The sequence below is a fragment of the Grampus griseus genome (genome assembly GCF_964374135.1).
Source record: "Grampus griseus genome assembly, chromosome: 12".
Classification (NCBI taxonomy): Eukaryota; Metazoa; Chordata; class Mammalia; order Artiodactyla; family Delphinidae; genus Grampus; species Grampus griseus.
The window spans coordinates 14,705,534-14,726,448 of record NC_139006.1 but is presented as its reverse complement, the minus strand read 5'-3'; the positions used below and the strand labels follow the sequence as shown (position 1 = coordinate 14,726,448).

Genomic DNA, 20,915 nt, shown 5'->3' with positions numbered 1-20,915 from the left:
GTGTTTGTATAATGTGAGGATGGGGATGAAACTGCTAAAGTCCTCATCAAGGATCATGACCAAGCAGTTCCTCTTGACCCCAAGTGGCCAGGAGTTAATCATCAAACCCGGGGAGGTCACACACAGGTCAAGAAGGGCACAGACCATCTGGGCTGCCAGGTGCTGCCTGGACCTCACCTCCCATTTGATATATAGGGAAACTGAGGCCCCCCCCAAATTAATGTGACCAGCTCAGATTCACCCAGTGAGATGCTGATAGAGACAAGACATGAATGTGATCACGTCATTCCCCTGCCTAAAGCCTTCCATGGCTCCCTAGTGCCCCTGGGGTGAGGTTCAGACTCTGGATTGGCACAGGCATCCAGTGGACTCTGGTCCTTGCCCACCTCCTCAGCCCCAAACCCACATGCTGTCCCATCCTTGCCTTTTCTTTTCGAGTCCTCCTGCACATGTCTCTGTTCCTGGAACACCCCATGTTTTTCAGTTTCAGATCTTTGCTTTCCCTGTTCCTGATTCCTGACCCCTCTCAGTCTCCTCCTCCAGGAAGCCTTCCCAGCCCTCAAGGGCCAGGTGAGGTACCTGCTCTGGGCGCCCACAGCCCTACCCCACCTCTTCTTGCCAACATCTGACAGCATTGATCATAGCTGCTCTTCAGTGGTATCTTGGGGCTTCTTGAGGGCAGGGGACATGCTGTCTTGTTTGAAGCTAAAGGTCCCAGGACTTGACACATAGTTGGTGTCCAATAAATATTCTTTGAGTGAATGAATCGGTTGTCAGAGTCATTCATTTGAACAATAAATAATTGTTTGAGTCCCAATGTTGGGTATAAAATATCACAGATGAGGAGGAGCTTCAGAAGAAAACATGCCTTTCTCATGTGACAGATAATAATTGTTCCTTTATCCTTGTTTTCTTGTCTCAGACCTAAGTTGACCTTGACAGTGGTCCAGGGGAAGTGGCTTGGCATTTGGCACAAGCACTGGGCTTGGAGGTGTCTATGTCACAGCAAAGGTGGTCCAGGGTGAGAGCTAAAGGGTGCCCCTCGCTGGCTGGGTGGCCTTGGCTGAGTGAGTCCCCCTCTCTGGGCCTCAGTTTCTTCGTCTGTGAAATGGGACCAGGTAATCACATGTCTCGGACAGCAAACCGGGAGGCAATGAAGGCTGATCTTGTCCCCTTTCTCCTTCAGTGGGGAGCTGTCCCTTTAATACAGGAGGAGCGGCCAAGGCCACAGGAAGCTGCAGGAAGCTGGCAGAGCCAGTGCCCAGGCAGGCTGGTGGGCAGTGGGCTGGGACTGAGCTGGTTTGGGGACTGTTGAGAAGGAAGGTAAGGGGGTCTGGGGCCCAAATAGGGCCCTGGGGCTCTACGTACATTTGTGAATGTGAGTAGAGGCTAGTCTGGAAAGTTCTGGGGCCAAGTTCCAGCTGAGTGGACAGAAAGTGGGAGGGTGAGACTGTCCGAAGTCCTCCCAGGAACATGGGTTCAGCTCAGGGTGCTTGTGGCCCGTCTGCCTTGGACTAGAAGGCTAGGGATCTGGGACCCTGAGGATCGGGGAGCACGTCCTGATCCCAGTGGGGTGGGGCTGACATTCTGCCAGCCAAGGGGTGGCTGAGGTTTCCCAGCCCTGGCACCAGAGATCTGACTGTTGAGCGTCACCCAGGTGGCCTCTGGGGAAAAGCGTGAGGGACAAGGGAGGTGGAAAAGGTAGTCAGTTGGTCTTTTACCCCGATTCATAGAAGTAGCAGGTGCCCTCCTGGGCGTCTGGGCTTGATAAGGCTGTTGGCAGCTTGGGGTTCACTGACGCCTGCTGTCCTCTTCTGGGCAGTCGGTATAACCAAGAGGGCTGGGGGCGCCTGGGGACTGGACAGGAGCATTTAGCTCCTAAGGACAACCGAAAGTTAAGTACTAAATGCTCACCCCTTTAATGATAATAATGCTAATATAAAAGAGAAAGTAAAGCATGGTGGGTAAGAACACAGATGCCAAAGTGCACTGCCTGAGTTTGAATCCTGGCCATGCCATTTCTAGCTGTGTGACCTTGGACAAGTTACTTAACCTCTCTGGGCCTCAGTTTCATTGTCTATAAAGTGGAGTTAATAATTGAACCTATCTCAGGGTCATTGTAATGATTATATGAGATAAAATATAAGGTGGTTGGTATAGTACCTGGCTCAAAGTAAGTCCCATATAATTATTAGCTATTATTATATGTGAAGCAGAGTTGATGCCTTTACTTTGTGGTCTCACGTAATCATCACAATGATCCTGTGATGTACAAGCTCTTCTCCCAGTTTGTTGTGTGGTTAGTTCCTTTGCATTTTTCAGGTTTCAGTTTTAATGGTCACCTCCTCCAAAAGGCCTTTCCTGACCTCCTGACCCAAAGTAGGTCCCCTGTTCTTCTCTTCAAGACTCCGTATATGCCTGTTTCCCTTTTAGCAGTTCTCACCATTTCTGATTGTTTGTCTATACAGTTATTTGTTGAATGTCGATCCCCTTCTGAGATTATAAGTCACCCCCAGGAGTAGATATTTGTCTGGTTCACCATGGTGTCCCCAGTTCCTAGGTCAGGACCTACACCTTGGAAGCATTCTAGAGTAACAATGAGCCTACCAGCACTGTTAGAAGACCCCAGTGAGATAATGCCTCCAGAAGACTCAGTCAGTTTCTGGTAGTTGGATTCCACAAAGGATAGCTATTATTATTATTACTATTATTATTAATCTGCCCCAAAACCTGTGAGTTGGGATGTTATTATTCCCATTTTATAGAAGGGGAAATAGGCACACAGAGGTTGAGACACTTGTCTGGGTCACACAGCCAAGAAGTCATAGCTAGTTTCTAACTTTGGTCTCTGATTGACCCCAAAGCTCACATTCTTCGGCTCTGGGGCTGAGGTGAGGCCCAGGGCTGGGTATGAGGGATTTGGGTGACCCGTGGGCTACCCTCCCCCAATGCCATGCCCCGCTTAAGAATTGTCCTGGATGGAACTGGGTGGAGGTGGTTCAGGCTTTGCCATGCCTGGGGAACCCCAGGGCCATCCCAACAAAGGCCCAGAGTCAAATCCAGGGACAGGAGACCTGGAAACCTCTGAAGCGGGGAGCCCAGCTCTTGACTAAGCAAGGGTGGACGAGAAACTTGGGCTTGTGGTGGGCGGGGGAGGTTGCAGCGCTCTGCCTAGTGGCAAATAATGGAACTGCAGCCCCACTATTGGGCGGCCCAATGCTTTTCTGCGCCAGAAAAAAAAAGGGAGGTGAGTGGGAGGGCAGAGCGTTTGCTCCTTAAAAAAAAATCCTTCTATTGTTCTCCCTTCTAATGTCCTCCCTCTCTGCTTCTCGCCCTTACACACTGGTTCATTCACTCACTCACTCATCCGCACTCAGGCTTAAAACTTCCCAGCGGCTTCCCATAGCAAGTAGAATTAGAATAATATCTCAACTTTCACCGTGGGCTGGAACGCCCTCCCCAACATCGCTGACCACCTCTCCTCGCTCGCCTCCTACTCGCACCTCCACCAGTCCCTTCTCTCAGCACCAGGAACGCTCTAAGTTCATTTCCTTCAAGGCAGTGGTTCTACCTGCTGTTCCCCCTACAGAACGCTTTTCCCTTGCTTCTCTTCTCGTCATTCATCTCAAAGTTCCCCCTTCGAGAACTTGCAGGTCAAAAGAAAGTAAATTACCTCTCAACCAACCAAAAATGCACAAAACCCTAAACCATCACCAACAGCAAGACGGGTGGTTTATTACATTTAATGAGATGATTGGAAATTTGAACACTTAGCAGATATTTGATGATATTAAGAAATCATTTTAATATTTTTAGACGTGATAATGGCGTTGTGATTACATTAAAAAAAATAAACATCAGTGAGGCATAATTTCCATAAAATAAAATTAGCTTACTCAAGGTTAGAATTTGAAGAGTTTGGACAAATGTATACTGTTCTGAAACTGTGGCTACAATGTTTAAAAAGAGTTCTTTGTTTTTAGAGCTACATGCTGAAATATTTACAGAAGAAATAATATGGGAGGAAATTTATAATAATCATAAAGGAGGAAAAAATAATAATACAGCAAGGAGGATTAGGCACAGATATGGAGAAAACAAGGCAGGCCACGCGTTGATGATTGTTGAAACTAAGTGATGGCTACACGGGAGCTTCGTCAGACAGTTCTTGACACTTTTGCTGTGTTTAAATTTTCCATAATACAAGTTTTAAAAAAAGTTTCTTTCCTGGGAGACGGCTTTGCTGACCACCCTTGCTAAAATAATACCCTCCCCTCTAGGTCACTCCTGTTTGAAATTCTGTGGTTCTGTCTCCCCAACTAGACCGTGAGCTCCGGCAAAGCAGGGGCTGCCTCTGACGTGTCCCCTGCTGGGACCCAAAACCTGGAACTGCCTGGCACATAGTAGGTGCTCAGTAATGTCTTTTGAATGAATAATGAATGATGAATGAATGAATTCTCCCACTCTCATTCATTCATCACCATATTGGCCACGTTCTCCATCCCCAGCGCTGTGAGCAGCCCCAGTTACAGAAGAAAAGAGCCCCTAGTCCAAACCTCCCTGTCCAGCTGGTGAAAGTGAGGCCCAGAGAGGCGCGGATACTTCCCTGGAGCCTCACAGCTTGGCAGCCATATGGCACTAAGGGCGCCAAGCGGAGGAGCTTCTCCCTCTCCCCGTTCCCCGTTCTGGTCACAGGGACTCTTGGCTGGAGCTGCCTGGGCTATGATGTTTGTGCCCTCCTGCAGGCCCTCTAGGTGGTTGCTGGCATGGAGGGCCCTCTGGCGGAGTGCGCCAAGGGTGAGCACTTCCACATCGTCACACCTCTGCTGGAGAGCTGGGCACTGTCCCAGGTGGTGGGCATGCCTGTCTTCCTCAAGTATGAGAACGTGCAGCCGACTGGCTCCTTCAAGATCCGTGGCATTGGACGTTTCTGCCAGGAGGTGAGGGTGTGTGGGCAGGAGGGGAGAGTGAGGTTGTACAGGTGGAAGGGGACAGCTGTGGGCAGGACGAGGGGTGGGGAGAGTTGGCCTCCATGACACCTGCTTGGGTCAGCCCCCACCCACATACCTTGTCTTCCCAGGTGGCCAAAAAGGGATGCAGACACCTGGTGTGCTCCTCAGGTGAGCCCACCCCTTTCTACTTCATGCGGGTCCTCAGGGCTGGGTTGGGGTAGGAGGACCTGGCTGGAGCAGCAGTAGATGTCCAGGGCTTGGCCTCTTTTTTTTTTTGCGGTACGTGGGCCTCTCACTGCCGTGGCCTCTCCCGTTGTGGAGCACAGGCTCCGGACGTGCAGGCTCAGCGGCCATGGCTCACGGGCCCAGCCGTTCCGCGGCATGTGGGATCCTCCCGGACCGGGGCATGAACCCGTGTCCCCTGCATCGGCAGGCGGACTCTCAACCACTGCGCCACCAGGGAAGCCCCTCTTTCTTTTCTTTTTTGTAAATAAATTTATTTGTTTGTTTTATTTTGGCTGCACGTGGGCTTTCTCTAGTTGCGGCGAGCGGGGGCTACTCTTCGTTGCGGTGCGCGGGCTTCTCATTGCGGTGGCTTTTCTTGTCGCAGAGCACGGGCTCTAGGCGCCTGGGCTTCCGTAGTTGTGGCACGTGGGCCTCAGTAGTTGCAGCATGTGGGCTCAGTAGTTGTGGTGCACGGGCTTAGCTGCTCCACGGCATGTGGGATCTTCCCGGACCAGGGCTCGAACCCATGCATGTCCCCTGCATTGGCAGGCGGACTCCCAACCACTGCGCCACCAGGGAGGTCCTTGGCCTCTTCTTAAAGGTCCAGTCTCATCAAGGTCATGGTCAGATGGCTGCTTTGTATGTCCTCTCCCAGCCCCCTTCCCATCATTCAAGCCTCCTGGTAGTAAGTGATAAAACCGCAATCATGCGGGTTTAAGTTACAGGCTCCAAGAATTGAAGAATTCTTGGGATAATTGGCTTTCAGGCACAGCTGGACCCAGGAGCTCTCCTCTGTATCTCTCCTTTTCTTGGCTTGTCGTTCCTCTGTACTAACTTTACTCTCATATAGACCACATGGTAGCAAGATGGCCATCCGGAGTTTTAGGCTTGCCTCCTACCATCCTACCAACCCTGGTGAAAAGGGAGTACCCCTTCCCAATGGCCTCATCAATCCATGAATTGGTTTTTTTGGCCCAGCTTGTCCCATGTACTCATCTCTGAACCAATCATGGTTCAGGTGAGTGCGTTCTCTGATTGGCTCCACATAGATCATGTGTCCACCTCTGGGGCCAATGGTGGGGCGTATAAGTGTCGGGAAGGCGTGACTCCCAAAGGGGAATGGAGGGGGTGGGAGAGCAGTGTGTCAACAGGCTAATGCAAATGCCCACAGCCCCCCCTTCTACTGCCTCCACAGGGGGTAACGCAGGCATCGCTGCCGCTTACGCTGCTCGGAAGCTGGGCATCCCAGCCACCATTGTGCTCCCCGAGGGCACCTCTCTGCAGGTGGTGAGCAGGCTGCAGGGGGAGGGGGCCGAAGTTCAGCTGACGGGAAAGGTAAGGACCTCAAGAAGGGGAGACCAGCTGAAGGGAGCTGTTCCCCCTTTACTCCCTCCTCAGCCCCAAGAGATCCTGTTTCCTTTTCCGTTCTGTGAATTGTGCCTGGGACCCAGTCATCCCCGAGGATGGCTGAGCTGAGGGGTGAGTGGGATGTGTTGTGTATTAAGGGCTGGGATCTGTCAACTTGCCTCTCCCCACCTCGAGGAGACTTTTCCTGTGTGATCCCAAGAGAAGCAGGAGGCTGGTGGTTACCAGGAGTGTATCTGTCTCCCTGCACCCTCACTAACACTTGGTACTATCCACTTAAAATTTTTGCCTTTCAATAAGACAAAAAGTATAAAGAAAGATGGTGACAGCATCATCCCCCATTCTGAGGCCACCCCGAAATGAAAGGATATTCATCTGATAAGGATATCATTGGTTCACTTTGTTACCCAAGAAACAGAGACCCAAACATGTCATCCTTCCCCCCTCCTGGGAAGAAGAAGAAAAAAAATCCATCCATCCATCATCCCTGGAAAACAGGCTTTTAAAAACCATCAAGGTTAAAACTAAAAGCCATATCATGGTACCCCAAAGCTGGTCTCCAAATACTTAGTGTATACAGTTTCCTTCCTGCCTGCCTGCTTTTCTGTCTTCCCTTCTCCTTCCTTCCTTCATATATTCATCCATTCATTCATTCACTCACTCATTCATTCACTCATTCATTCAACATCCTTCCGTCCATCACCCTTTCTCCCTCCCTCTGCCTTCTTTTCCACCCCTCCATCCGTCCATCATCCATCCAACAGATATTCATTGAGCACAGACCATGTGCCTGCACTATGTTAGGCAGTGCTAAGAATACAGAGGTAATAAGACATGGTCTCTACTCTTACAAAGCTCCAAATATTGCTGGGGAGACTCGCAGGTAACCAGATGATGAGAATAGAACATGATGGGTCCTGCCTGGATTGTAGAAAGCACATGGCATCCATTTGTCCCCTTGGAAGCCTCTGCCTTTGTCCCAGGAGGCTGCTGGGTCCACACCAGCTCTGGTCTCACCCTCGGGGGTCTCCTCAGCCCACTGGCCCCTGGAGCCATCCAGGAGACCTCAGGCTCTGCTCCAACCTCCATAGCCGTCTGACTCCCGTCTTCTGAGGGCCTCGGTTTCTCTTTAGGTCTGGGACGAGGCCAATCTAAGGGCACAAGAGTTGGCCAAGAAGGACGGCTGGGTGAACATCCACCCGTTTGACCACCCCCTAATATGGTAAGGCTGGTGCCCCTCTCCCCATGGAACTCAGCACTGAGAGACCCTCGTTGAGTCAGGGTCCTCCCGCTGGACAGAGGGGAAACTGAGGCCCCAAGAGGAGAAGAGGCTTGGAAGCCAGGCACGTGGAGGTCCAGACCCCGCCTCTGCCACTTGTGACCTGTGTGACTCTGCAAAGCATCTCACCACCCGTGCCTCAGTTTCCACGTGTGTAAAATGGAAATGCTAATAATAAATCCCCTTGACTGAGTGTGTACTTTGGGACACATTCCATCCGTTTAGTCTTCCCCAAAGCCCTACACATGGTTTTTTTAATGCCCATTTTACAGGTGAGGAAACTGAGGCACAGAGGGGTCAAGCTCCTTGCTGAAGATTACACAGCTAGTAAGTGGCAGAGACCTTGGGTCCCAGGTCCAGGACTTGAGTTGGGCTGGTTCTGAGTGTTACTCTGGTCTCCCCTTAACCAGACACAAGAACGCTGCCTCTTTCCAGCGTTGTGGAATGGATTAAATGGATTGAGAATGTGCCTGGGAGGTTGATGAAAGGCGGAAAGAATGAGTGAATGAATAACCTGAGTGGATGAAAGCTGAGTGAACTAAGCGTGGCAGGGTCTCCCCTCCACGTGCCACGGGTGGGGAGGCGGATGGCGACGCGGGGAGTCTGTGTGGTTGTGAGCCTGTGGGACTGCGGCCTCCCTCACCCCTGCTCCTCTCTCCTGCTCCCTTATCCTGCAGGGAAGGCCACGGGAGCCTGGTGCGGGAGCTGAAGGCAGTGCTGGGGACCCCACCGGGTGCCCTGGTGCTGGCAGTGGGGGGCGGAGGCCTCCTGGCCGGGGTGTCAGCTGGTCTGGCGGAGGTGGGCTGGCAGCACGTGCCCATAATTGCCATGGAGACCCAAGGGGCACACTGTTTCAATGCGGCCGTTAAGGCAGGCAGGCTGGTGACACTGCCGGACATCACCAGGTAGGCATAGGCTGGGGGCATTTGTGGGGCGCTAGGCTGCCCTAGGACCTCCCAGTGCCACTTAGTGGAAGTGGGGCACTCAAGGGGGTCACCTTTTTTTTTAATTAAAAAAAGTTTTTTTTTTTGCCACACCATGGCATGCGGGATCTTAGTTTCCTGACCAGGGATCGAACCCATGTCCCCTGCAGTGGAAGCACAGAGTCTTAACCACTGGACCACCAGGGAAGTCCCCTCAAGGGGGGGTCTCCTTAATCCTGCATGGCTGATCTATAGGACTTTTCATTCCCCGCTTAAACCCATCAGTGTGTTCCCTACGCTCTCAGGCCCCAATCAGACTCCTCCCCATCCCACTTCAGCCGCTGGCCCGTCTTCCTGTCCCTTGAAGGGGTCATGCTCTTTCCTCCCGCCATGCCTTTGCACGGGCTGTGTCCTCGGCCCAGAAGTCCTAGGGTTCCCTCTTCTTCTTCTGGCTGTTTTTTCTCCCCTCAGAGAGATTCTCCCCACAACCCTGTCATCGAGGTTTCCCCTCCCAAGTTCTCCCTCATAGTGTCTACCTACAGTGGGCATTTACTTACTTGTTCTTGCGTTTCCTTACTCACTGCTGTCTCCCCTCCCAGACTTGGTTCTTGATAACAGCAATAACAATAATTGCAACCGACACTTCTGTAGAACTCACTATCTGTCAGGCTCTATTCTAAGCACTTGAAATGTTTTAGCTCATTGTCTGCGACAACGTCGTGAGCCTATTGTTATTAGCTATTGTTATCAGCTATTGTTATTAGCCCAGTTTTTCAGATGAGGAAACTGAGGCTCAGGGAGGCGAGGTGACTTTTCCAAGGTCACACAGCTAGTTTAGAGCCAGGGTTTGAAACCAGGCAGCCTGGTACCAGAGTCCGTACTCTGGGCCACTTAGGGCTCAGAGCCAGTTCTTATGAGCTCAGCAAAGCCTCTCCCAGGCCTGAAACACTGCCTAGCTCAGGGAAATACCAGCAGGTAGGTGATCCCAAGCACGGAGGTAAAGAGCGTGGACTCTGGAGCCAGACTACCTGAATTTGAGCCCACATTCTGCTATTGACTAGCTGTGTGTCCTAGAGCAAGTTACTCAACCTCTGTGAACTTCAGTTTCCTGACCTATAAAATGGAACTCATACATTTCTAACTCCAAGGGACAGCATAAGGATTAAGACAGAAAATCCAGGGATTTCCCTGGCGGTCCAGTGGTTACAGCTCCGTGCTTCCACTGCAGGGGGCTCAGGTGCGATCCCTGGTTGGGGAACTAAGATCCCACATGCTGCACGGCACAACCAACCAACCAACCAAACAAACAAACAAAACCCCTGTCGGAAAATCCGAGCATCCAGCACCTTGGAAACATTCAGTGAATATTAGCTATAGCGTAGACACGGTAAATGGTTATTAATGAATAAAATGAAAAACTCATTTTCTAGGCTTGGCTTTCTGGGGTCTGTGCAAGAACAACACAGTCACGGCTGCAGAGCCAGAGGGGGTGATGTGCATTCACCAGCTGTTCACGGGACACACAATTTCTGAGTGCTGCCTCTGAGCCAGGCGCTGCTCGAGACTCTTGGAATGCTGGGCCCCCGGCCCATTGCAGGATGGGAGGGGGGCCCGGGGCTGGGGAGGGTTGGGGCTGTGCGGGGAGTAGACTTGAGTCCCCAGCTCTTCTCCGCACCCCTGCCCTCCCTGCCCCGCCTGCCCGCTCCTGCAGTGTAGCCAAGTGCCTGGGTGCCAGGACGGTGGCTGCACAGGCCCTGGCGTGTACGAAGGAGTTCAAGGTCTTCTCTGAGGTGGTGGAGGATGTTGAGGCCGTGAGCGCTGTGCAGCGGTTCCTGGGTGAGTAAGCACTGCCCCCCACCCGGGCTCAGAAACCAGCAAAGTCCCTGGATCCCCTGGAGAGGGTGTGCTCTCTCTTGCCTGTATCCTCAGTGCCTATCGCAGGGCTGGATATACAGTAATCATGTAGTAAGTGCACGTTGAGTGGATGGAAAGGGTGGGGGTGAGGAAGGGGTGTGTCCTGCTGTCTCTAGCCTCCGGACTTCTGCACCCACTCTTCTTCCCTCTTGCTGCCCATCCTGGCCCTGCTCCCTATTGGTTTCATGTAACTAAGGGCTACTCAGCTATCATGGCACCTCCTCCAGGAAGCCTCCTCTGATCTCTCACCCCCACCCCACCTGGGTTGAAGACTTCCTATGCACCAATCCCAACAGTCTCATAACTGCCAGATTCTTATCCAACTACATCGCTAGACTGTGAACTCTATGAGGGCGGGGGCTGGTGTGTCTTGTTCATTGTTGTGTCCCCAGGGCCTTCCTAGCACTGGGCCTGGCAGGGAGGGGGCGCTCAATAAATATTTGTTGAGTGAATGGATGAATGTATGAGTGAGTGGAAAGGTGGATAATGAATAGGTGGATGGGTGGGTGGATAGACGGTTGGATTGATGGGCAGTGGATTGACAAATGACATGGATGAAATGGATGGAAGGATGGGTGGACACATTGATTAATGGACACATTGATGGATGGACAGACAGACAGTCAAATGATGGATAGGGGATGAATGGATGGATGGATGAATGGATGGATGGATAAAACAATGATTGATAGATACACTGATAGATGGACAGACAGACAGTCTAATGATGGATAGAGGGAGGGATGGATGGATGGAGAGATGAAAGGCGGATGGATGGAGGGATAGATGGTCAGATTGATGGATGGAGAGAGAGTCAGACAAATGATGGATTGCGAGATGGGTGCCTGGATGGCTGGCTTCATGGAATTGCAGTGCCCAGAGCCTGCTGAGCACTAACTGGTTCTTCCTCCCTTTTCCCCCCCCCCACCCCTGTTCCCCTGCTCTGGGCAGATGATGAGCGAATGTTGGTGGAGCCTGCCTGCGGGGCAGCCTTAGCCGCCATCTACTCAGGCCTCCTGGGGAGGCTCCAGGCTGAGGGCCGCCTGCACCCTTCCCCGGCCTCAGTCGTGGTCATCGTGTGTGGAGGCAACAACATTGACAGTGGAGAGCTACAGGCTCTGAAAGCCCAGCTGGGCCAGGGCTGAGGGCTCCTGGTTTAGGAGGGCCGGCTGGTCCCTAGTGATCCCCAAGAGGCTCCTGGACACCCCTGGAGGGGGTTGCTGGCTGAGGGGCCTCTGTGCTCATGGATGGCAGTGGCAGCTGCCCTGTGCTGCTACGCTGGCTGCCTCCTGCAGGAAGCCCTCCTGAACTCCCTTTGGCTTCCCTGCAGCTCTGGCCAATAAACTCTTTCTGAGTTGGGCGTGTAACTCCAGCAGGTCCATTTTTTCCGCCTCCATGAACTCAGAGAAGGCACACAGCAGCCTGATGCCAGCACTCTGATGAAGTGACTCTCTTCACATGACACAGCTTGTGCAACAAAGCCAAGAATTCAGAACTCCGGTTCCTAAGGGAATCCGGCCATGCTGAGCTCCTAACCGGGCTTCCCTTCCCTGGCGGACCTGCTCAGGAAGGGGAGAGGGACATTCTGTCACTTCTCAGGCCTGGGCTGGTAGGACAATATTACCAATCTTTATCAAGTGCTTGTCATGGGCCAGAAATGCTTCTAAGAACTTTCTATTCCTTGGCTTCTTTAACGTTCACAAAGGCACTATGAAGTAGAAACCATTATTATCGTCCCTGTTCTACAGATGGGGACACTGAGGCATGGAAAGGTGACATAACTCACTCGAGGTCACACAGGCTGGAATGTAGCCCGGCCAGTTTCAAACCCTGTGATTTTCGACATGACTCTGTATTTCTTGGACCTCCGCCTTCTTTGTGTGGTGGGACATTGGAGAAGGAGGTAGGGCCTCCAGGTCGGTCTGGACACAAGGAGGGTGGACACTGGTCCTGAAACTGGGCACCTGCAGCCCCTGGGAAGGATCTCTTCAGAAACCGAGAGAAAAGTAGAATCCTTTGTGGCCACCAGGGGGCAGCAAACTGTCTCCAATGGGGAAGCCCGGCTCCAGGCAGGTGAGACCTGCCCCAGGGTCTTCCTTGACTCTACCCAGCCGGGGAGTGCTGAGGTCCAGAGGCGAATGGGCCCGCACAGTCTGGGCATGGGGGGAGCCCTATCCAACCCCTCCCAGCGCTGCAGGAAACAAGGCTCAGAGAGGGTGGGGGCCACCCTGTGTCACAGCCCATGGCAGAACCCAGCTTCCGGCTCCCGCTGAGGGGCTGCCTCATGAGGGCTGTGTGACCTTGGGCAAGTGCCTTCTCCTCTCTGGGCCTCAGGCTGCCCCTCTGTGCTGGAGGAGGCCCACTTGCTGCTTCCCACCTCCTTTCCTGTGGCCAAACTGTTCCCTCCACCAGGTGTGGCTGAGGATTTGAGAGCAGCAGTGGCCTCCCTCTGCTTCTCCCGCTGCTTCGGTTTCATCCTCCCTTTGACCGTAGACGTCCACCTCGGTTGCCAAGGTTGTCCCTCCAGAAGGCTCCAGGACCCAGCCCTATGTCCTTGTGGGTTCCTGGAATAGACACTGAGCGCTCCAGAGCGGGACACAGCCAGGCTTGAGCCTGAACTTTGCTCCTACTCACTACCACAGTGACCTTGAGTAAATGATGGTCTGGTTCAGTACCTCAGTGTTCTAATTAGTAAAATGGGTTGTTTGCAGATTCCGCCTAGGACCCGGCACAGGTGTCGTCTTTCAGTAACTGCTAGTTCTTACCATTTCCTGAGTGTTCCTCCTGCAACAGTGAGGGGTGCAGAGGAACTAGTAGTTATTCTTGTGTTGAGCACCTACTGTGTGCTTCAGGTCTCAGCAGTCATTTCAGTTAATCCTGCAGTAACCTATGTGGTAGATACTATTATAATCTTCATGTTTGCAAATGAGGAAACTGAGGCACAGAGCAGTCAAGCACTTACTCCAAGTCACACAGCTGAACTGGAACGCTGCTATGTAAACACCTGGGCTTGTGCCTCTAACCACGACTGCTCTCCTACCACCTTTCCTTTGCTTAAGCCATGCCTCCTGCATGCCATGCCCTCTACGCTTCTAAATCCTACACATTCTTCGAAGCTCAGTGTAAAGGCAGCCTCCTCCCTGAAGCCCCTGGGATTGCTTCAGCCAGAGACCGTCTCCCCAACCCCACACTCCTCCAGGTGAGTGGCAGAGCCCATCTCCACTCCAGGTGCTCTGTCTCCCACTCAGGCTTCCTGTCCTTGGCTGCACTCTTGGGAGACCTTTCAGCTGCCATTTGCTCCTCTCCTGGTCTCCGCAAGCTTGAGATAAGAACCCGAGGGGCCTGTTGACCCTGTTCAGATAACACATGTCAATTACCTTGGAGTAGCCCTTCCTGGTTGACATCCAAGGAATGCCAAGGGCAGGGCGGAGGCACAGGGAGAGAGCAGGACGTGGATGGTTGAAGCTGAGGTGATGGTTGTTATGACCTGATGTAGCAGGATGGGCACTGGAGCTGAGAAACTATTGCCATTCTGCCTTTGCCCTCCTGGACCACTCAGTGGGGGAAATGGGGAGCCTACGAAGAGGGTCCTGGGAGCACGAGATTTTCTGTATTGGTCCAGGGCTCTGTGGAGAGCACTGAACACTGGGTCACCAGGTGTGTGTACCTGCCTGAGATACACCCAGCTTCCCCATCCCAGCTGGGGCCCCTCTCCTGGGAGGGGGGGGCCCTTTGGTTCCCTGTGGGTTCTACCAGCCGAGGTTCCCTCTGTCTTCTCATCAGGTGGACTCTAAAACCCCTGCCTCCAGAGGCTGCCTCCGTCTAGTCCTTCACTCCAGCCTTAAGCCAAGGTGACGGTTGAAATCCAGCCTTTGGTTGGCAAAGGGGGTGTTTTTACCCCAGAGCTGGCCCCAGGCATGGCAGGGGCATGGGAAGGCGGACCAGGGTTATGCCACTGCTGCTCTCCTTTCTCCAGCCTGGGCAAGAGCCCAGTACAAAGCAGATACGTGCTCCAGTACCTTCAGAGAAGGGTCTGACCCTCAGTTGTGGACACGATGGCTCAGACTGGCTTTATGTCCCAAGTCATCCGTGCATGGCTGTGTGCTTTTGTACCTGTGGGCATGCATGTATGTTTGTGTCCATGTGTGGGAGAGTACATGCACTCATGTATTTATGAGGCAACGCTTGCAATGCCTTGAAGGATTTCCCTCAAACCGTGTAGGGCTTCACATTTTTGCACTTGGGACTTATAATCCAGTCACTAGCCAGGCATCAAACTCAGATGTATACGATGAAGCAGGTTGGGGGCTAGACATTAGGGAGTGGTGGGGATTGGAGCAAACGGGGAAGCTCCTATTCTGCCTAAAGGAGGTGGCCACTGCTCAAGTTTATCCAATAGCAGGCCCAGCATAACAGATCCCCTAATTGCTTGGTGTTAGCTCAGATTCAAAGCAATTTAGGAAAAGCCTGCATATTTATAAAAAGGCTCTGGGCAGGTCCTGCAGGGAAGGAGGAGGAACCTGTGACCCCAACCTCAGCCAATCCAGGCACTGCATTCTGTCTGGCCATGGTGACTGGTTCAGGGCAGGCCCAGGAGCCAAACTGTCCAATCAGAGCAGCTCTCAGGATGTGAGCTGGGAATTGTTTGGCAAATTCTGGAGACGTGTTTGATTGCCACAACTGGGTTGGGGGAGCGTGCCCCTGGCACCAGGTGGATGAGGTCCAGGGAAGTTGCCCGACACCCTACAATGCACAGGATGGCCCCCACGGCAAGGAGTAACTGGACCTTAGAGCAGTAGAGCCGAGGTTGGGAAACCCTGTGTTAGGCAAATCTCATCTCTTCTGGGCCTTTTTCTTGGGAGGGGGGAGGTGTCTCTGGATTATTTCTATTTGTGTATTCCTGGGAGATGGCATGCTGTTTTAATTGTTATCACTTTATCAAGCAACTACTCAATGCCTGGGAGGAGTCCCTGTCTTACACATGAAGAAAGGGATGCTGAGAGAGAGGCAGAACCCAGGCCCACTCCAGAGTCAAGGACCCTAATTACCATAATAGCCAGAGTAGCCAGGGGTTCCACAGTGGAGGAAAGGAGGCAGGTGGAACCCCGGTCCGCCCCCTGTAGAACCTGGTTCGCTGAGCTGTGATGACGGGCAAGTAGTGAACCCAATGAGGCAACGCATCTCACCAAGTCCCTAAACCCACTGGACTGCTTTTTTTTTAAAAAAAAAGTTTATTTATTTATTTGGCAAGCCGGGTCTTAGCTGCGACTTGCCAGCTCCTTAGTTGTGGCAGGCGGGCTCCTTAATTGTGGCATGCGAACTCTTAGTTGCAGCATGTGGGATCTACTTCCCTGACCAGGGATTAAACCCGGGCCCCCTGCATTGGGAGCGTGGAGTCTTAACCACTGTGCCACCAGGGAAGTCCCTGGACTGCTCTGAAGAAGAAACTTCTGGAAAATTTAAATGATCCCACCAACACCTCACCAGGGTAGCGGCTGAATTTACGGAATCCATTTACAGAAGCTCTTTATATGAAGCTGGGGTTATTGATCCTAGTTTATAGCAGAAGAAACAGGTTTAGAGAAGCAGCGCCAGGAGCCTCCAGTCACACAGCGGGTTGATCTGTTTCCTAAGTGTCTTAACCTTTTGGTTAGTTGAGATAGGATGGTTAAGAAAGCTTCTTTGAAAAGGTGACATTTGAGCTGAGGACTGAGGGAAATGAAGGTGTATGTGGGGGTGTATGGGGGAAGAGCAGAGGGAACAGCATGTGCAAAGGTCCTGAGGTGGGAGCCTGTGAGGAGGCCACTGTGAATGCAGAGGGAAGGGCAAGGGAGAGAAAGTAGATGATGGTGGAAGATGGACAGGGAGGTAAGGAGTGTGCATGGGTGGAGGGAAGGGCCACCAGATCACGAAAGGCCTTGCGGGCTGTGGTCAGTACTTTGGTGTTTACTCTGAGGACGATGAAGAGCCCTAGGGGAGTGGAGCATGAGACCATATCCCTGCCTCCCGTCTCCCTCCGCTCTGTCCCCAGCCTCGATCTTCATCTCCTGTTCTGAGAAACCTTCGCTTACGATTGGTGCTCGCCTCACCACCGACTCGAATCTCCTGGATCAGGCGGGTGCAGCCATGCCCCCCAGCTGCTGAGAGTGTTGGCTGCTGACGGCCCACAGCTGCCCCCTTCTCCAGAGAACAGCCAGTGGGAACCACTGTGTTCAGAGATGCAGTCTCTCCGGCAACCTCAAGGTGGGGGCAGCTCTGTGGTCCCATCCACAGAGCAGAGCTCCCCGTGGGATGAGGCTGAGACCCGATTCCGCCTGAACCCTCCCCTCCTCCTGTTCACCTCCCATCCCCTTCTACTCTTGATAAATCACGTGCCAAGAACCCCCATCTCAGGCTCTGCTGGTGGAAAACCCAACGTAAATGGACCCTCTCCCCCTGCCCCCATCCCACTGGCTTCTCCCTTCCCCAGTGTTTGTGCTTTTTAAACTCCACCAAAAATGTCACGGGCAGGTTTCTTCCCTGGTTTCCAAACTCCCTGATAAATTCCACTGGCTGGGCAACCCCAGGAGAGGTTTTCTGGAGCAAAGAACCCCATAAATCACCCTGCTGCCATTCCGGCGTGGGCAATATCTTATGTAAAAAGGTGTTTCTGGGAGCGCCACGGGCAGGAGAATCCTATTACAAGCCGCCCCATTAATTATGAAGAGTCAAGTCGACCCTTTGCTGTGATTTTTTATCTTAAGTCCGAAAACTGATTGCCTTCACCAATCCTTCCCCTTCCAAAAAAACCCTAAAGAATAAAATAAATGTTTGAAGAATAAATACCAAAGTTTCTCCTTTTAGGGGAGAACCAGCAGAGAGACAGAGAGAGAGGGAGAGAGAAAGTGGTGGGAAAGGGTCTTTTTTCTTCCTTTTAAGGTAAAAGTTATTGAGAACTCAGCCTGTGCAGGGCATATTCAATTTTCCGGACTCCTTCACCCCAGGAAGTGGGTGCTGTCATTCGTCCCATCTTACAGATGAGGGAAACTGAGGCTTGCCTGAAGTTACATGCTAACCCTTTCTTCTGAGGTGGTAAGGTAGGCAGAGAATGGGCCAGGCTGGGTATTTGAAGACCTGGGTTCAAAGCCTACCTCCGCTTCTTACTAGCTAGGACCCTGAGGAGATGAATTAACCTCTCTGAGCCTCAAAATTCTTCTCCTGCAAAATGAGGAATAAAGCCGGGAAGGCTTCCAGGGAGAAGACATGCGACAGCAAACACAGAGGGCAGAAGCTGGGCATGTCCCTTCCCCGGGTGACTAGCAACCTCCCCACAGGCCTTCCTGCCACCAGTTTTGAGGCTGTCCTCACTCCCATCCCCAACCTATTTCGCACTCAGCAGACAGAATAGATTTTTTGGTTTGTTTTTTTTGGATTTTTTTCAGCCGCACTGTGCAGCACGTGGGATCTTAGTTCCCTGACCAGGGATCGAACACGTGCCCCCTGCAGTGGGAGCTCAGAGTCCTAACCACTGGACCACCAGAATAGTCTTAAGCCCAAGGCAGAGCATCACCCCTTCTGCTGAAACCCTCCCGTGCCTCTGGCTGCATTTCAGATAAAGGTCTGACACCTCACCTAGGCCCACAGGGCCCCATGTCATCTGGTTTTTGTGGACCTTTGGGATCTCAGCCCCTCCTTCTTTCCCCCAGCTCCAGACTCCCTGAATTGCAGCCACACCAGCGTTTTTCTCTTCCTAGAACTCACCAAGCTTGATCCTGTCTCAGGGCCATTGTCAGTACTGTTCCCTTTGCCTGCCACACCCTTCCAGAGCTCAGCAAAGTTGGCAACTTCTCATTCAGGACTCGACTCAAGTGTCACCTCCTCAGAGAGGCCCTCCTGACCCACTGCCTGCCACTCAGGGCCAGGACGAGGGTGAGGCGAGCAAGGGACTCACTTTGGGAGGAAAATGGAAGGGGTGCCACAAAACTGGAAATCAATTTACAAAAAGGAAGAAAAAAACCTCAGAAATCAAGAAAAAGATTGTAATAAAACAACTTTAAAATGAAAATTAAGGCAACAGAAATTCATGGTGAAAAACATAGGGACATTTTACATAAAGGTAGGATCTCATCTTGCACTTGGATGTCTCATCCCCCCTGAATGGCAGATCTGTCGGATCCTGTCTTTATTTAAAATGTTGCCGTTTTGTTCATTACGGATTATTTTGCATTAATTTTGAGTTTTCAAAATATTATATAAAAGTACTATTTATCTTGACTCCTAAGTTTTTGGTGTGCACCCCCTTTAAATTTTGCACTCAACATGAGTACCCCAGTTGCCTCACCCTAGCCCAGCCTGGCTGACTGCCTGTTTTAACACCCAGTTATTCCCAATCTCACCACCTTCTTTTCTTACCACTATTTGGAATGACCAAGTATTTTCTCCCTTGGTTACTGTCTGTCTCCCCCACTAAAATATCATCTCAGTGAGGGCTGGGATCAAGTCTGTCCTATTCACATCTGTACCCCAGAGCCCAGAAGAGCGCCCAGTGCATACTATTTCAACTAATATTTGCTGAATGACCGAGTGAATGAATGAAGAGCAGATTCAGGAAGGCAGGTAGAGGTCTGGATAACTTGATGGCAGGGTCTTCATTCCATGTCCCATCCCCATTTTTCAGACGAGGAAGCTGAGGTCCAGAGAGGGTGAGTAACCTAATCATAGTCACACAGCACAGCCACATCAAAGCCGGTCCAAAACTGAAAATCCCATGGGACTGTGAGTTCATCAGAGAGAAGTCTCCAGTGACCTGGAGTGGGCCTTTAGGGACCAACTCTCTCTGAGTGCACACATTCCTGAAATATCATCCCCAGACCCATCTTGCCACCTAGGGTTGTGCCAGGTCCATGCATCATCTTTACTATTACCTAATTCACACGTTTCTTGAAACCTTAAATGCTGTTTAGAAAGGGAACAGTTATCACCACTCTAAATGGAGAAACGGTATCACTTCCCAGAATTAGATACATGTAGCAATATATAAAAGGATAAACAAAACGATGCCATTACATGTAGCTAGCTTCTGTCCCGCCGAGACTCCACGCCTGCCTGTGTAAGCCAGGGTTAGCAAGCTAGCACCAGAGACTCTCCCTAAAACGATCAGAAGGACTGACAAAGAACTGAAAAGACAGTGACTTGTTCATGAGGCATCAGGCACCTGTGAAAATGCCTGCTTCCTCCCGTGGGTCCGTGTCCCACACTGTTGGTTAAACAATAGCATGGCAGCATCGCACAATGATACCGATTTTGATCTCAGGGACCCGCAAAGGCATGTGAGGCAAACTCTTCCTCCAGCAATTTCTGCCATTGGGAAGCAGTGACAGCCCGAGTGCCTGCAGCAGGTCTGAGCAGAGGTTCCCACGCTCTCTGTTAGGTACCAGGATTTCTTTTTAAGCAAGGTTTGGATGTCCTGTAGGTCCCCGAATATAGTAAAATTGCATTCCTTTTCCCCCCATATTTTTAAAATGAGCTGAACCATAACATAAAACTGATCCTTTTAAAGTGAACAATACGGAGACATTTGTTACATTCACGGGGTTGTGAAACCACCTCCTCTATCCAGTTCCAAGATATCTTCGTCACCCAAAAGGACACCCTGCACCCATTAAGCCATCACCATACCTCCCTTCTCCCCAGCCCCTGGCAACCACCAATCTGCTTTCCGTCTCTATGGATTTATCTGTCCTGGACATTTCATACAAATGGAATCATACAATGTATGGTCCTTTTGCAACTGCCTTCTTTCACTTAGCATCATGTTTTCAAGGTTCACCCACGTCTTAACCTGTACCAGTACTTCCTTCCTTTTCATGGCTGAATAATATTCCATGTAGGGATATGCCACATTTTCCCTTTTCATCCATTGGTGGTGCATTTCTTTTTAAAGAGATTGCCAGGGAATTCCCTGGTGGCCCAGTGGTTAGGTTTCCACGCTCTCACTGCCGAGGGCCCAGGTTCAATCCTTGGTCAGGGAACTAAGATCCCATATCCCACAAGCCACGCAGTGCGGCCAAAAAATAAAAAGAAACAGATTGCCAGATTATTCTTCATTAGCCCTTGATCTCTTACTATTCTTATCTCTACAAGCCCTATAATTTTCCGTTAGATAACATTGATATGTTGAGGTATGTTGTGGAAAGTAATAAATTGCATCTCTGTCCAAATGGGCTGTGAAGTTAGTCCTGGATTTAGAATACGTTTTAAGCATTTCTTCAAAGAAGA

General features: G+C 51.5%; 1 protein-coding gene across 4 annotated transcripts; it reads left to right on the top strand.

Annotated features, from left to right (window-relative positions):
• The first annotated feature begins 1,221 nt into the window (after positions 1-1,221).
• On the top strand, positions 1,222-12,012 carry SDSL (serine dehydratase like). 4 transcript variants are annotated; one of them, XM_082667964.1, is made up of 9 exons: positions 1,222-1,323; positions 4,324-4,403; positions 4,746-4,940; positions 5,081-5,120; positions 6,373-6,512; positions 7,676-7,764; positions 8,499-8,726; positions 10,456-10,580; positions 11,610-12,012. In XM_082667964.1, the coding sequence occupies exons 3-9, from the start codon at positions 4,767-4,769 to the stop codon at positions 11,801-11,803; spliced, it is 990 nt and encodes a 329-aa protein (XP_082524090.1). In that variant the 5' UTR covers positions 1,222-1,323; positions 4,324-4,403; positions 4,746-4,766; the 3' UTR covers positions 11,804-12,012. The 4 variants fall into 4 exon arrangements, with proteins under 4 accessions (XP_082524090.1, XP_082524092.1, XP_082524089.1 ...); XM_082667966.1 differs by having other exon boundaries at positions 1,261-1,323; positions 4,281-4,403; positions 6,373-6,464; XM_082667963.1 differs by having other exon boundaries at positions 1,261-1,323; positions 4,281-4,403.
• The last annotated feature ends 8,903 nt before the right edge of the window (positions 12,013-20,915 follow it).